The 14564-nt window shown below is 48.4% G+C and overlaps 1 protein-coding gene across 7 annotated transcripts in view; it reads right to left on the reverse strand.

Moving 5' to 3' along the window:
* LOC132827722 (inactive rhomboid protein 2-like) overlaps positions 1–14564 on the reverse strand; it is a 162709-nt gene that overhangs the window by 69233 nt on the left and 78912 nt on the right. For all 7 annotated transcript variants that reach the window (XR_009646035.1, XM_060844410.1, XM_060844407.1 and 4 more), the window contains exons 12-13: positions 7153–7256; positions 6719–6782 (exon numbers count right to left, since the gene is read on the reverse strand). Coding sequence is in view for 6 of the 7 variants with exons in the window: in XM_060844410.1 (XP_060700393.1) it covers positions 6719–6782; positions 7153–7256 (168 nt within the window). In the remaining variant the exon portion in view is untranslated. The remainder of the gene's footprint in view (positions 1–6718; positions 6783–7152; positions 7257–14564) is intronic.

Raw genomic sequence — 14564 nt, forward strand, 5'->3', positions numbered from 1 at the left:
AGAGGGAGGGTCTGGGGTGCTGAGAGTGGGTGTGGGATGCAGAGAGAGGGTGTGGGATACAGAGAGAGGGAGTAGGATGCAGAGAGAGGGTGTAGATGCAGAGGGAGGGTGTGGGATGCAGGGGGAGAGTATGGGATGCAGAGGGAGGATGTGGGATGCATAGAGAGGGTGTGGGATGCAGAGGGAGGGTGTGGAATGCAGAGGGAGGGTGTTGGATGCAGAGGGAAGGTGTTGGACGCAGAGGGAGGGTGTGGGACGCAGAGGGAGGGTGTGGGACGCAGAGGGAGGGTGTGGGACGCAGAGGGAGGGTGTGGGATGCAGACGGAGGGTGTAAGATGCAGAGTGAGGGTGTGGGATGCAGTGAGAGGGTGTGGGATTCAGAGAGAGGGTGTGGGATGCAGAGGGAGGGTGTGGGATGCAGAGGGAGGGTGTGGGATGCAGAGGGAGGGTGTGGGATTCAGAGAGAGGGTGTGGGATTCAGAGAGAGGGTGTGGGATGCAGAGGGAGGGTGTTGGATGCCGAGGGAGGGTAATGGGCTGCAGAGGGAGAGTGTGGGATGCAGAGGGAGGGTGTGGGATGCAGGGGGAGGGTATGGGATGCAGGGGGAGAGTATGGGATGCAGAGAGAGGGTGTAGGATGCAGAGGGAGGGTGTGGGATGCAGAGGGAGGGTTTGCGATGCAGAGAGAGGGTGTGGGATGCAGAGGGAGGGTGTGGCTTTCAGAGGGAGGGTGTAGGATGCAGAGGGAGGGTGTGTGATGCAGAGAGAGGGTGTACGATGCACTGAGAGGGTGTGGGATGCAGATGGAGGGGGTGGGATGCAGATGGAGGGTTTGGGATTCAGAGGGAGGGTCTGGGGTGCAGAGAGTGGGTGTGGGATGCAGAGAGAGGGTGTAGGGTGCAGAGGGAGGGTGTGGGGTGCAGAGGGAGGGTGTGTGGTGCAGTGACAAGGTGTAGGATGTAGAGGAAGGGTGTGGGATGCAGAGAGAGGGTGTGGGATGCAGATGGAGTGTGTGGGATGCAGAGAGAGGGTGTGGAATGCTGAGAGTGGTTGAAGGATGCAGAGAGAGGGTGTAGATGCAGAGGGAGGGTGTGGGATGCAGGGGGAGAGTATGGGATGCAGGGGGAGGATGTGGGATGCAGAGGGAGGGTGTGTAATGCAGAGGGAGGGTGTGGGACGCAGAGGGAGGGTGTGGGACGCAGAGGGAGGGTGTTGGACGCAGAGGGAGGGTGTGGGACGCAGAGGGAGGGTGTGGGATGCAGAGAGAAGGTGTGGGATGCAGAGAGAAGGTGTGGGATGCTGACAGAGGATGTGGGATTCAGAGGGAGGGTGTGGGATGCAGAGAGAGTGTGTAGGATGCAGAGGGAGGGTGTGGGATGCAGAGGGAGGGTTTGGGATTCTGAGGGAGGGTGTGGCATTCAGAGGTAGGGTGTTGAATGCAGAGTGAGGGTGTGGGTTGCAGTGACAGGCTGTGGGATGCAGAGGGAGGGTGTGGGATGCAGAGGGAGGGTGCGGGATGCAGAGAGAGGGGGTGGGATGCAGATGGAGGGTTTGGGATGCAGAGGGAGGGTCTGGGGTGCAGAGAGTGGGTGTGGGATGCAGAGGAAGGGTGTGGGATACAGAGAGAGGGAGTAGGATGCAGAGAGAGGGTGTGGGATGCAGAGAGAGGGTGTGGGATTCAGAGAGAGGGTGTGGGATGCAGAGGGAGGGTGTTGGATGCCGAGGGAGCGTAATGGGCTGCAGAGGGAGGGTGTGGGATGCAGGGGGAGAGTATGGGATGCAGGGGGAGAGTATGGGATGCAGGGGGAGAGTATGGGATTCAGAGAGAGGGTGTAGGATGCAGAGGGAGGGTGTGGGATGCAGAGAGAGTGTGTAGGATGCAGAGGGAGGGTGTGTGATGCAGAGGGAGGGTGTGTGATGCAGAGAGAGGGTGTACGATGCACAGGGAGGGTGTGGGATGCAGATGGAGGGTGTGGGATGCAGAGGGAGGGTCTGGGGTGCAGAGAGTGGGTGTGGGATGCAGAGAGTGGGTGTGGGATGCAGCGAGAGGGTCTAGGATGTAGAGGGAGGTTGGGGAGTGCAGAGAGAGGGTATGGGATGCAGAGAGAGGGGGTGGGATGCAGATGGAGGGTTTGGGATGCAGAGGGAGGGTGTGGGGTCAGAGGGAGGGTGTGGGGTGCAGAGGGAGGGTGTGGGGTGCAGAGGGAGGGTGTAGGATGCAGAGGGTGGGTGTAGGATGCAGAGGAAGGGTGTGGGATGCAGAGAGAGGGAGTAGGATGCAGAGAGAGGGTGTGGGATGCAGAGAGAGGGTGTGGGATGCAACAACAGGGTGTGGGATGCAGATGGAGTGTGTGGGATGCAGAGAGAGGGTGTGGGATGCAGAGAGAGGTTGTAGGATGCAGAGAGAGGGTGTAGATGCAGAGGGAGGGTGTGGGATGCAGGGGGAGAGTATGGGATGCAGAGGGACGGTGTTTGATGCAGAGGGAGGGTGTGGGATGCAGTGGGAGGGTGTGGGACACAGTGGGAGGGTGTGGGACGCAGTGGGAGGGTGTGGGACGCAGAGGGAGGGTGTGGGACGCAGAGGGAGGGTGTGGGATGCAGTGAGAGGGTGTGGGATTCAGAGAGAGGGTGTGGGATGCAGAGGGAGGGTGTGGGATGCAGAGGGAGGGTGTGGGATGCAGTGAGAGGGTGTGGGATTCAGAGAGAGGGTGTGGGATTCAGAGAGAGGGTGTGGGATGCAGAGGGAGGGTGTCGGATGTAGAGAGAGGGTGTAGGATGCAGGTGAATTCTTCATGTTTGTACCAGGCCAATATTTTGAGGGGAAACGTGAAGAGGAAAGTAAATGAGATTAAGACTGATGCAGGAAGAATAGGAGAATTTCAAAGGCAATTCATACAAACCCCACAAATCTTCTCCAGGCCTGCAAATAGGAAGCTGATGCGAAGAGCTAGGCAAGGACATTCTTGACATAAAGAGGTTTTAGAGACATGGACCAGGCTAGAATATTTCATGAATTCTTTCTATCAGTGTTTTGTAATAATTCTGACAAAAAAAGTGCCTATTATTCTTTCACAGGATCTGGGCAGTGCTGGTTGGGGCCCCTTGAGAAGGTGGGGGTGAGCTGCCATACTGAACCACTGCTGTCCATGTGCTGTACGTAGACCCACCATGTACTTAGGGAGGGAATTCCAGGATTTTGACAGTGACAGTGAAGAAACAGTGATATATTTCCAGGTCAGGATGGTGAGTGACTTGGAGGGGAACTTTCAGCGGCTCGTGTTCCCTTGTCCTTCTACGTGGAAGTGTTCATGGAAGATGTTGTCTAAGGTAGTTGTTGTCTAAAGTGGGTAGTATTCCATCAAACTCCTGACTTGTGCCTTGTAGATGGTGGACAGGCTTTAGGGAGTCCAAGGACTGATTAGGGATAATCAACATGGAATTGTGCGTGGGCAATCATGTCTCACAAACCTGAGTTTTCTGAAGAAGTAACAAAGAGGATTAATGAGGGCAGAGCGACAGATGTGATCTATATGTACTTCAGTAAAGCGTTCGACAAGGTTTCCCGTGGGACACTGATTAGCAAGATTAGATCTCACAGAATACAGGGAGAACTCACCATTTAGATACAGAACTGGCTCAAAGGTAGAAGACACAGAGGGTGGTGGTGGAAGGTTGTTTTTCAGACTGGAGGCCTGTAACCAGTGGAGTGCCACAAGGATCGGTGCTGGGTCCTCTACTTTTTGTCATTTATATAAATGATTTGGATGCAACCATAAGAGGTATAGTTAAGTAAGTTTGCAGATGACACCAAAATTGGAGGTGCAGTGGACAGCGAAGAAGGTTACCTCAGACTACAACAGGATCTTGACCAGATGGCTGAGAGTGGCAGACGGAGTCTAATTCAGGTAAATGCGAGGTGCTGCATTTTGGGAAAGCAAATCTTATATATTTAATGGTAAGGTACTGGAGAGTGTTGCTGAACAAAGAGACCTTGGAGTGCAGGTTCATAACTCCTTGATTAAGATAGTGAAGAAGGTATTTGGTATGCTTTCCATTATCGGTCAGAATATTGAGTACAGGAGTTGGGAGGTCATGTTGTAGCTGTACAGGGCATTGGTTAGATTAGATTCCCTACAGTGTGGAAACAGTCCACACCAACCCTCTGAAGAGCAACCCACCCAGACCCATTCCCCTCTGACTAATGCACCTAACACTATGGGCAATTTAACGTGACCAATTCACCTGGCCCGCACATCTTTGGACTGTGGGAGGAAACCAGAGCACCCGGAGGAAACCCACGCAAACACGGGGAGAACGTGCAAACTCCACACAGATAGTTACCGGAGTCAGGAATCAAACCCGGGCCCCTGGTGCTGTGAGGCAGCAGTGCTAACCACTGTGCCACCGTGCTGCCCTACAGTTAAGCCACTGTGGAATAATGTATGCAATTCTGGTCTCCTTCCTATTGGAAAGATGTTGTGAGATGTGAAAGTGTTCAGAAAAGATTTACAAGGATGTTGCCAGGTTTGGAGGATCTGAGCTACAGGGAGAGGCTGAACAGGCTGGGGCTGTTTTCCCTGGAGCGTCGGAGGCTGACGAGTGACCTTATAGAGGTTTACAAAATTATGAGGGGCATGGATGGGATAAATAGACAAAGACTTTTCCCTGGTGTGAGGGAGTCCAGAACTAGAAGGCCTAGGTTTAGGGTGAGAGGGGAAAGATATAAAAAGACCTAAGGGGCAACTTGTTCACACAGAGGGTGGTACATGTATGGAATGAACTGCCAGAGGAAGTGGTGGAGGCTGGTACAATTGCAACATTTAAAAGTCAATTGGATGGGTATATGAATAGGAAGGGTTTGGGGGGATATGGGCCGGGTGCTGGCAGGTGGGACTAGATTGGGTTGGGATATCTGGTCGCCATGGATGGGTTGGACCGAAGGGTCGGTTTCCATTTTTATGACTCCATGAGTCAGGAGGTGAGTTACTTGCAGCAGGATTCCCAGTCTCTGACCTGTTCTTGTTGCCGCAGTGTTTCTTGTGGTGAGTCCATTTCAGTTTCTGGTCAATGGTCAATGTTGATTGTGGGTGATTTAGTGATAGTAACATCGTTGAATGTCAAGGGGCAGTGATTCGATTCTCTCTTATTGGTGTGACAATAATGTAGTTTTAAGAGGTGTATTTTATCCTGGTTTTCCTTTGAAGAAAGATATGACAGAGATACTGAGTAGTCTGTTCCAAACCAATAAAGTAAAAAATTGTGAGGCCTTGAGGATTTTTTTTTAAGTTGGAAGTCAAGCTCTCACAGAAACAGAACTTTTAGATTTAGCTTTCAGCAGTTTCTGGGTTTTGAAGCAGGATGTGAAAGTTTTTATTCCTCTCTCTGTTACAGCCAAAAGCTGGGGTTCTCTTCCTGCTGTTGACATTGCATGTGAGACAATCTATTTTACTGAATTTGCCCTTGCCAAGGGTGAGTTTATGGGATGTAACTACATTGGAACAGTTGCTACTTAGTCGTTAAATAATCTATTAACACCGTTAAATTTTCCAATAAAGTTATTCCAATTCTTCTTTCTTTTGGCTGTATTTTAACAACAGTGTAAGAGTAAAGTGTTCTTTGCTTCAAGCCTGGTACTTTGACAAAACAAATTACATTTGGAACACAATGCCTTTCACTTGCCTTCAAAAATAACAAAACGTTGAGGTCTAAGCTATATTCATAACATCTTTTGAGAGGGTTTAATCTGGTCCATAATATTGGAGATTGTCATAGCCTGGCATTTGTGTGGCATGAATGTTACTTGCCACTTATCAGTCCAAACCTTGATATTGTCCAGATCTAGTTGCATTTGAACAGAGACTGCTTCGTTATCTGATGATTTACGAACAGTGTTGAACATTGTGCAATCAATTGGTGAACACCCCCACTTCTGACCTTGTGATGGAGGGAGGGTCATTGATGGAGCAGCTGATGATGGTTGGGTGTGGGACACTAGTTTGAAATGAACAGTGTTGATATATTTAAAGGGAAGCTGGAAAAACAATTGAGGGAGAAGGGGCTAGTGGGTAAGCTTACACTCCAAGGATTGCACAGGTTTGAGAAAGCAGCTCAACACCACCATCTCCAGGACAATTAGGGGTGTGGAATAATGTTGATCCAACCTGCAAACCCACATTCTATGAACAAATTAAAAAATAAAATGTGCTCCCTGATGGAATGAGTTCTACCTTCTTCCCACATTCTAGGGAAAGTGGTTTCTCCTGAGTTCCACTTGAATATCAACACTGTTCATTTCAAACTAGTGTCCCACACCCAACCATCTTCAGCTGCTCCATCAATGACCCTCCCTCCATCACAAGGTCAGAAGTTGGAGTGTTCACCAATTGATTGCACAATGTTCAACACTGTTCGTAAATCCTCAGATAACGAAGCAGTCTCTGTTCAAATGCAACTAGATCTGGACAATATCAAGGTTTGGACTGATAAGTGGCAAGTAACATTCATGCCACACAAATGTCTTATACTAACAGCCTCGAACTCAGCTGTTCTTCACAAAAGGAAATGTTCTCTCTGTATCCACTCTATTGAAACCTGTCATCATTTTAAAGACTTCAATTAGGACACCCCTCAGTCTCTATTCTTCAGTTTATTAATCCTTTCCTGATATATGTCCCCAATGCATTTCAGATATCATAACCATTATTACAGCAAACACTCACAGGCCATTGTGTAATGTCATCCTTCCAGATGTGTGGTTCAGCAGAGGCTGGCTCCTCACAGGTTCTATTTAAGACAACACAGTCAGTCACACAGTTTGTCATTAATTCACTGTGAAGGGATAAAAAACCAATCATTATGATCATTCTTGGGAATCACATGTTGGAGAAGAAAACATACTTGTCTTGTTCAAAGAATCTTAATGAGCCAAATGAAATTTTCAGATAACCTGATGATTTCTTGACCATCTGCCCTGATACCAGCTTTTTAATCCATGTAAGCAGAGCAGGTAATGGAACACATCAAAGCGACATGGGTCAATATTGGGTGGTACTGGGAAAATGCTGAGAGGGAATTGGGTGAGTAGGTCTTGACAGGAAGGTATTGTGGTGGGGTAGGAGAGTAGTGCCAACTGATTTGACCAGAGCTCACATACCTTGGATCCTGATGGCAGACTGCCCCAGATGATCTACTCCCATTAATCGATTCCAAGTAAGGGGCCTGGAACTTTGGCCATTTTACAAATGTTGCAAGCGTTTCCTGTATTTGCAAATAAAAAACATCAGCAAACTAAAGTAACATAGGAACAAGAGTAGGCCATTCAGCTGATTGTGTTTACAGGAACAGGAGCAGGCCATTCGGCCCCTCAAGCCCCATTCAGTAAGGTCATGGCTGATTTGTGGCCTAACTCCAAATGTCTGCCTTGGGCCCATATCTCTGGCTCAATAAACATCTGTCTATCTCAGATTTAAATTTAACAATTGAATTAGCATTAACTGCCACTTGAGGAAGACCGTTCCAGACTCCGATAGTGTTTGTCTGGAGAAATGGTTTCTAACGTCCCTCCTGGGGCCCTAATTCTGAGACTATGCTCCCGGTTCTAGAACCTTTAACCGGTGGAAATAATTTATCTTTACCTACCTGGTCTTTCCCTGTTAATATCCTGAAAACCTTGATAAGATCACTCCTTAATCTGCTAAATTCCAGAGAATAAAGGTCTAATTTGTCTAATCTCTCCTCATAACCTAACCCCTGAAGCCCAGGTATCACCTTTGTAAACCCCATCCTGGGCCAAATCAACTTCCCTACGTTGGGGTGCCCTGACCTGCTGACATTACAGGTTGGATAATGTGCGTTTTGTTAATGCAAATTCATTATAACGTGGTTGATAAATTGGGGACAATGTTTCTGTAGCAGGAACATTTAAAGTGTGTATTGGTTTTAATGCGATTCGAGCCCCATTAGTTTAAACAATGCTGCTATTACATGATTTTCTTATAACACGGGATTGCACAAGAACGGAACTATCGTGTCACAGCAGAACTGACTGTACTCTCAGTGGGGTCTAACTTGGATTCTGTATAACTACAGCAGAAAATAAAAACCCTGCATCCCTATACTCCAGTCCTTCAGATATGAAGGTCAGCATTCCATTCGCCTTCTTGACTATTTTCCGCATCTGCTATGGCATTTAAAAGAACTATGGGTCTGATCCTTCAAATTTCATTGGACATCCATTGTATTTAACCTTTTGGCATCTAAAAAAAAACCTGATTGATCCTTTTTCAGCCTCAAATGGATAACCTCATACTTACCTATATTAAAACCTGCCTTCCACAGCTTTGGAGAAGGTGAGGACTGCAGATGCTAGAGATCAGAGCTGAAAATGTGTTGCTGGAAAAGCGCAGCAGGTCAGGCAGCATCCAAGGAGCAGGAGATTCGATATTTCGGGCATAAGCCCTTCTTCAGGAATGAGGAGAGTGTGCCAGGCAGGCTAAGATAAAAGGTAGGGGGGAGGGACTTGGGGGAGGGGCGATGGCGATGCGATAGGTGGAAGGAGGTCAAGGTGAGGGTGATAGGCCTGAGTGGGGTGGAGGCGGAGAGGTCAGGAAGAAGATTGCAGGTTAGAAACGCGGTGCAGAGTTCGAGGGATTTGACTGAGACAAGGTGGGGGGAGGGGAAATGAGGAAACTGGAGAAATCTGAGTTCATCCCTTGTGGTTGGAGGGTTCCTAGACGGAAGATGAGGCTCTCTTCCTCCAACCGTCGTGTTGTTATGGTCCAGGTGGAAGAGGAGGCGCTCTTCCTCCAACCATCGTGTTGTTAAGAAAGATAGACTTTAATGGGATAAGTTTGGCACTGTCCACAGGAAACTGAGAAGCTCAGCTCATGGGTAAAACAACTGGGAATCATTGGAGGATGTCCAAAGAAATATTTAATGTGATTCAGAAACAGTTTGAGAAGGAAAGGTACACCTCACGAAAAGCTAGGCCAAGGACATCTAAGAAGATAAAGGCCAGCATTAAATTAAACACGATGGTTGGAGGAAGAGCACCTCATCTTCCGTCTAGGAACCCTCCAACCGCAAGGGATGAACTCAGATTTCTCCAGTTTCCTCATTTCCCCTCCCCCCACCTTGTCTCAGTCAAATCCCTCGAACTCTGCACCGCGTTCCTAACCTACAATCTTCTTCCTGACCTCTCCGCCCCCACCCCACTCCAGCCTATCACCCTCACCTTGACTTCCTTCCACCTATCGCATCTCCATCGCCCTTCCCCCAAGTCCCTCCTCCCTACCTTTTATCTTAGCCTGCTGGACACACTTTCCTCATTCCTGAAGAAGGGCTTATGCCCAAAACGTCGAATTTCCTGTTCCTTGGATGTTGCCTGACCTGCTGCGCTTTTCCAGCAACACATTTTCATGCCTGCTCCTTCCCCATGGTCAGTGGCAATATACCCACTCTCAGCCTTCAGTGTGCCATTAGTACTCTTAACATGCTGCTTTCCCTTTGTATAAAACCTCTTCTCATTGTCTTTTATGGCCCTTGCAAGTTTCTTTTCACAATCTTTTCTGGGTCTTTGTATTTGTCCCATTCTGTGGGATCTATGCTGTTCCTTTGTGGTTTTGTTGGCCCTTCATTTTAATTTAATGCTGGCCTTTATCTTCTTAGATGTCCTTGGCCTAGTTTTTAGTGAGGTGGTACCTTTCCTTCTCATGGATACAAACTGTTTCTGAATCGCATTAAATATTTCTTTGGACATCCTCCAATGATTCCCAGTTGTTTTACCCATGAGCTGAGCTTCTCAGTTTCCTGTGGACAGTGCCAACCTTATCCCATTAAAGTCTATCTTTCTTAAATACAACATTGTAGGATCTGAACTTCACTTGTCAGTTATAAATGCTCCATGAAATTCAAAGTTACGACCACTATTTGACAAATGCTCACAAAAAACTATGTCACTGATTAAATCAGGCTCACTAATCATTTCTAAATCTAATATTGTTTGTCCCATTGTCATATCCCAGACATATTATTAGAGGAAACTATCCTGGACACACTCTAGAAATTCACAGTCTTTCTGGTAAGTATTGATTAGATTTAGATTCCCTACAGTGTGGATCAGGCCCTTTGGCTTAACAAATCCACACCGACCCTCCAAAGAGTAACCCACCCAGACCCATTCCCTTACCCTATATTTGTCCCTGACTAATGCACCTAACACTATGGGCAATTTAGCCTGAACAATTCACCTGATCTGCAGATCTTTGGGTTGTGGGAGGAAACTGGAGCACCCGGAGGAAACCCACGCAGACACGGGGAGAACGTGCAAACTCCACACAGTCAGTTACCCACAGCTGGAATCGAACCTGGATCCCTAGTGCTGTAAGGCAGCAGTGCTAACCACTGAGCCACCGTGCAATTCCATTAGTACTTGTCTATCTCCCCCATTCTATGTTAAGGTTAAAATCCCCCGTTAATATTACTCTGTCTTTGCTACATAGTTGCCCGATTTCAGCAGTTATACAAATCTAGCACCTTCCGAGCTGCGACCAGCTGCTCTATACGGTCTGCATACTACACCTGTTGTGGTTTTAACTCCTTTACAGTTCCTCAGTACCACCCACAAGGTCTCCACTCAGTGCTTTCCCCTCATTATATCCTCTATTGTTATGGATGTGATTCTGTTTCTAATCAGTAATGCAACGGCCCGTTGTTGTTTTCTCTATCCCTCCTGTAAACCTTCTAATCTGGTATGTTTCTTTCCCAGCCATGTCTCTGCAATGGCTACTGTATCATAGTTTCCAATTTAAATAAATTTAAATGACAGGGACAGTTTTGTGACTGGATAGTTTGGCTCCTGTGGTGAGGGTGATAAAGTTTTAAATTGTACAAGATCCTGACTGGATTTTTAATATCATGTTTAAAGATGCTTTAAAGATAAAGATCATCAGAGTAGACACCAAACTCAGAAGAGGAGAAAGTGAGGTCTGCAGATGCTGGAGATCAGAGCTGAAAATGTGTTGCTGGAAAAGTGCAGCAGGTCAGGCTGCATCCAAGGAGCAGGAGAATCGACGTTTCGGGCATAAGCCCTTCCTCAGGAATGAGGAAAATGTGTCCAGCAGGCTAAGATAAAAAGTAGGGAGGAGGGACATGGGGGAGGGGTGTTGGAAATGCGATAGGTGGAAGGAAGTCAAGGACACCCTCCTTCGACTGACTGATGTGGTCCTCACTCTGAACAACTTCTCTTTCCAATCCTCCCACTTCATCCACTTTACTAACACCTTCCACCCCGACCTCAAATTTACCGGGACCATCTCAGACTCCTCCCTCCCCTTCCTAGACCTCTCCATTTCTATCTTGGGTGACCAAATCGACACGGACATTTACTATAAACCGACTGACTCCCACAGCTACCTGGACTACACCTCCTCCCACCCTGTCCCCTGTAAAAACGCCATCCCATATTCCCAATTCCTTCGTCTCCGCCGCATCTGCTCCCAGGAGGACCGGTTCCAACACCGCACAGCCCAGATGGCCTCCTTCTTCAAAGAACGCAATTTCCCCCAGACATGATCGATGATGCCCTCCACCGCATCTCCTCCACTTCCCGCTCCCCCGCCCTTGAGTCCCTTCCCTCCAATTGCCACAGGACAGAACCCCACTGGTCCTCACCTACCACCCCACCAACCTCCATATACATCGTATCATCCGTCGTCATTTCCACCACCTCCAAACGGACCCCACCACCAGGGATATATTTCCTTCCCCTCCCCTATCAGCATTCCGAAAAGACCACTCCTTCAGTGACTCCCTCGTCAGGCCCACACCCCCCACCAATCCAACCTCCACTCCCGGAACCTTCCCCTGCAACCGCAAGCAATGCAAAACTTGCGCGCCCACACTTCCCCCCTCACTTCCCTCCAAGGCCCCAAGGGATCCTTCCATATCCACCACAAATTCACCTGCACCTCCACACACATCATTTACTGCATCCGATGCACCCGATGAGGCCTCCTCTGTATTGGGGAGACAGGCCATCTACTTGCGGAATGTTTCAGAGAACACCTCTGGGACACCCGGACCAACCAACCCAGCCACCCCATGGCTTAGCACTTCAACTCCCCCTCCCACTCCACCAAGGACATGCAGGTCCTTGGAGTCCTCCATTGCCAGACCATAGCAACACGACGGTTGGAGGAAGAGAGCCTCATCTTCCGCCTAGGAACCCTCCAATCACAAGGGATGAACTCAGATTTCTCCAGTTTCCTCATTTCCCCTCCCCCCACCTTGTCTCAGTCAAATCCCTTGAACTCAGCACCGCCTTCCTAACCTGCAATCTTCTTCCTGACCTCTCCGCCCCCACCCCCACCCTGGCCTGTCACTCTCACCTTGACCTCCTTCCACCTATTGCATTTCCACGCCCTTCCCCCAAGTCCCTCCTCCCTACCTTTTATCTTAGCCTGCTGGACACACTTTCCTCATTCCTGAAGAAGGGCTCATGCCCGAAACATTGATTCTTCTGTTCCTTGGATGCTGCCTGACCTGCTGCGCTTTTCCAGCAACACATTTTCAGCACCAAACTCAGAAGGTTAATTCTGCATTCTTCCCACAGTTGAACATAGAACATAGAACAATACAGCACAGAACAGGCCCTTCGGCTCACGATGTTGTGCCAAACATCTATCCTAGATTAAGCACCCATCCATGTACCTATCCAATTGCCGCTTAAAGGCCGCCAATGATTCTGACTCTACCACTCCCACGGGCAGCGCATTCCATGCCCCCACCACTCTCTGGGTAAAAAAGCCACCCCTGACATCTCCCCTATACCTTCCACCCTTCACCTTAAACTTATGTCCCCTTGTAACACTCTGTTGCACCCGGGGAAAAAGTTTCTGACTGTCTACTCTATCTGTTCCTCTGATCATCTTATAAACCTCTATCAAGTCACCCCTCATCCTTCGCCGTTCCAACGAGAAAAGGCCGAGAACTCTCAACCTATCCTCGTACGACCTATTCTCCATTCCAGGCAACATCTTGGTAAATCTTCTCTGCACCCTCTCCAAAGCTTCCACATCATTCCTAAAGTGAGGCGACCAGAACTGCACACAGTACCCCAAATGTGGCCTAACCAAAGTCCTGTACAGCTGCAACATCACTTCACGACTCTTGAATTCAATCCCTCTGCTAATGAACGCTAATACACCATAGGCCTTCTTACAAGCTCTATCCACCTGAGTGGCAACTTTCAAAGATCTATGCACATAGACCCCAAGATCCCTTTGTTCCTCCACCTGACTAAGAACCCTACCGTTAACCCTATATTCCGCATTCTTATTTGTTCTTCCAAAATGGACAACCTCACACTTGGCAGGGTTGAAATCCATCTGCCACTCCTCAGCCCAGCTCTGCATCATATCTAAGTCCCTTTGCAGCCGACAACAGCCCTCCTCACTGTCCACAACTCCACCAATCTTCGTATCATCTGCAAATTTACTGACCCACCTTTCGACTCCCTCATCCAAGTCATTAATAAAAATTACAAACAGCAGAGGACCCAGAACTGATCCCTGCGGAACTCCACTTGTAACTGGGCTCCAGGCTGAATATTTACCATCTACCACCACTCTCTGACTTCGACCGGTTAGCCAGTTTTCTATCCAATTGGCCAAATTTCCCTCTATCCCATGCCTCCTGACTTTCCGCATAAGCCTACCATGGGGAACCTTATCAAATGCCTTACTAAAATCCATGTACACTACATCCACTGCTCTACCCTCATCCACATGCTTGGTCACCTCCTCAAAGAATTCAATAAGACTTGTAAGGCAAGACCTACCCTTCACAAATCCGTGCTGGCTGTCCCTAATCAAGCAGTGTCTTTCCAGATACTCATAAATCCTATCCCTCAGTACCCTTTCCATTACTTTGCCTACCACAGAAGTAAGACTAACTGGCCTGTAATTCCCGGGGTTATCCCTATTCCCTTTTTTGAACAGGGGCACAACATTCGCTACTCTCCAGTCCCCTGGTACCACCCCCGTTGACAGTGAAGACGAAAAGATCATTGCCAATGGTACTGCAATTTCCTCTCTTGCTTCCCACATAATCCTAGGATATATCCCGTCAGGCCCGGGGGACTTGTCTATCCTCAAGTTGTTCAAAATGTCCAACACATCTTCCTTCCTAACAAGTATCTCTTCTAGCTTACCAGTCCGTTTCACACTCTCCTCTTCAACAATACGGTCCCTCTCGTTCGTAAATACTGAAGAAAAGTACTCATTCAAGACTTCTCCTATCTCTTCCGACTCCTATCTGCCCTCTCTTAGCTCTCCTAATCCCTTTCTTCAGGTCCCTTCTGGCTATCCTGTATCCCTCCACTGCCCTGTCTGAACCCTGTTTCCTCAACCTTATGTAAGCCTCCTTCTTCCTCTTTACTAGACATTCAACTTCCCTCGTCAACCAAGGCTCCCTCACACTACCATTTCTTTCCTGCCTGGTAGGTACATACATATCAAGGACACGTCATATCTGCTCCTTGAAAAAGTTCCACATTTCCACCACATC

This window comes from Hemiscyllium ocellatum, chromosome 25, assembly GCF_020745735.1.
Source record: "Hemiscyllium ocellatum isolate sHemOce1 chromosome 25, sHemOce1.pat.X.cur, whole genome shotgun sequence".
Taxonomy (NCBI): Eukaryota; Metazoa; Chordata; class Chondrichthyes; order Orectolobiformes; family Hemiscylliidae; genus Hemiscyllium; species Hemiscyllium ocellatum.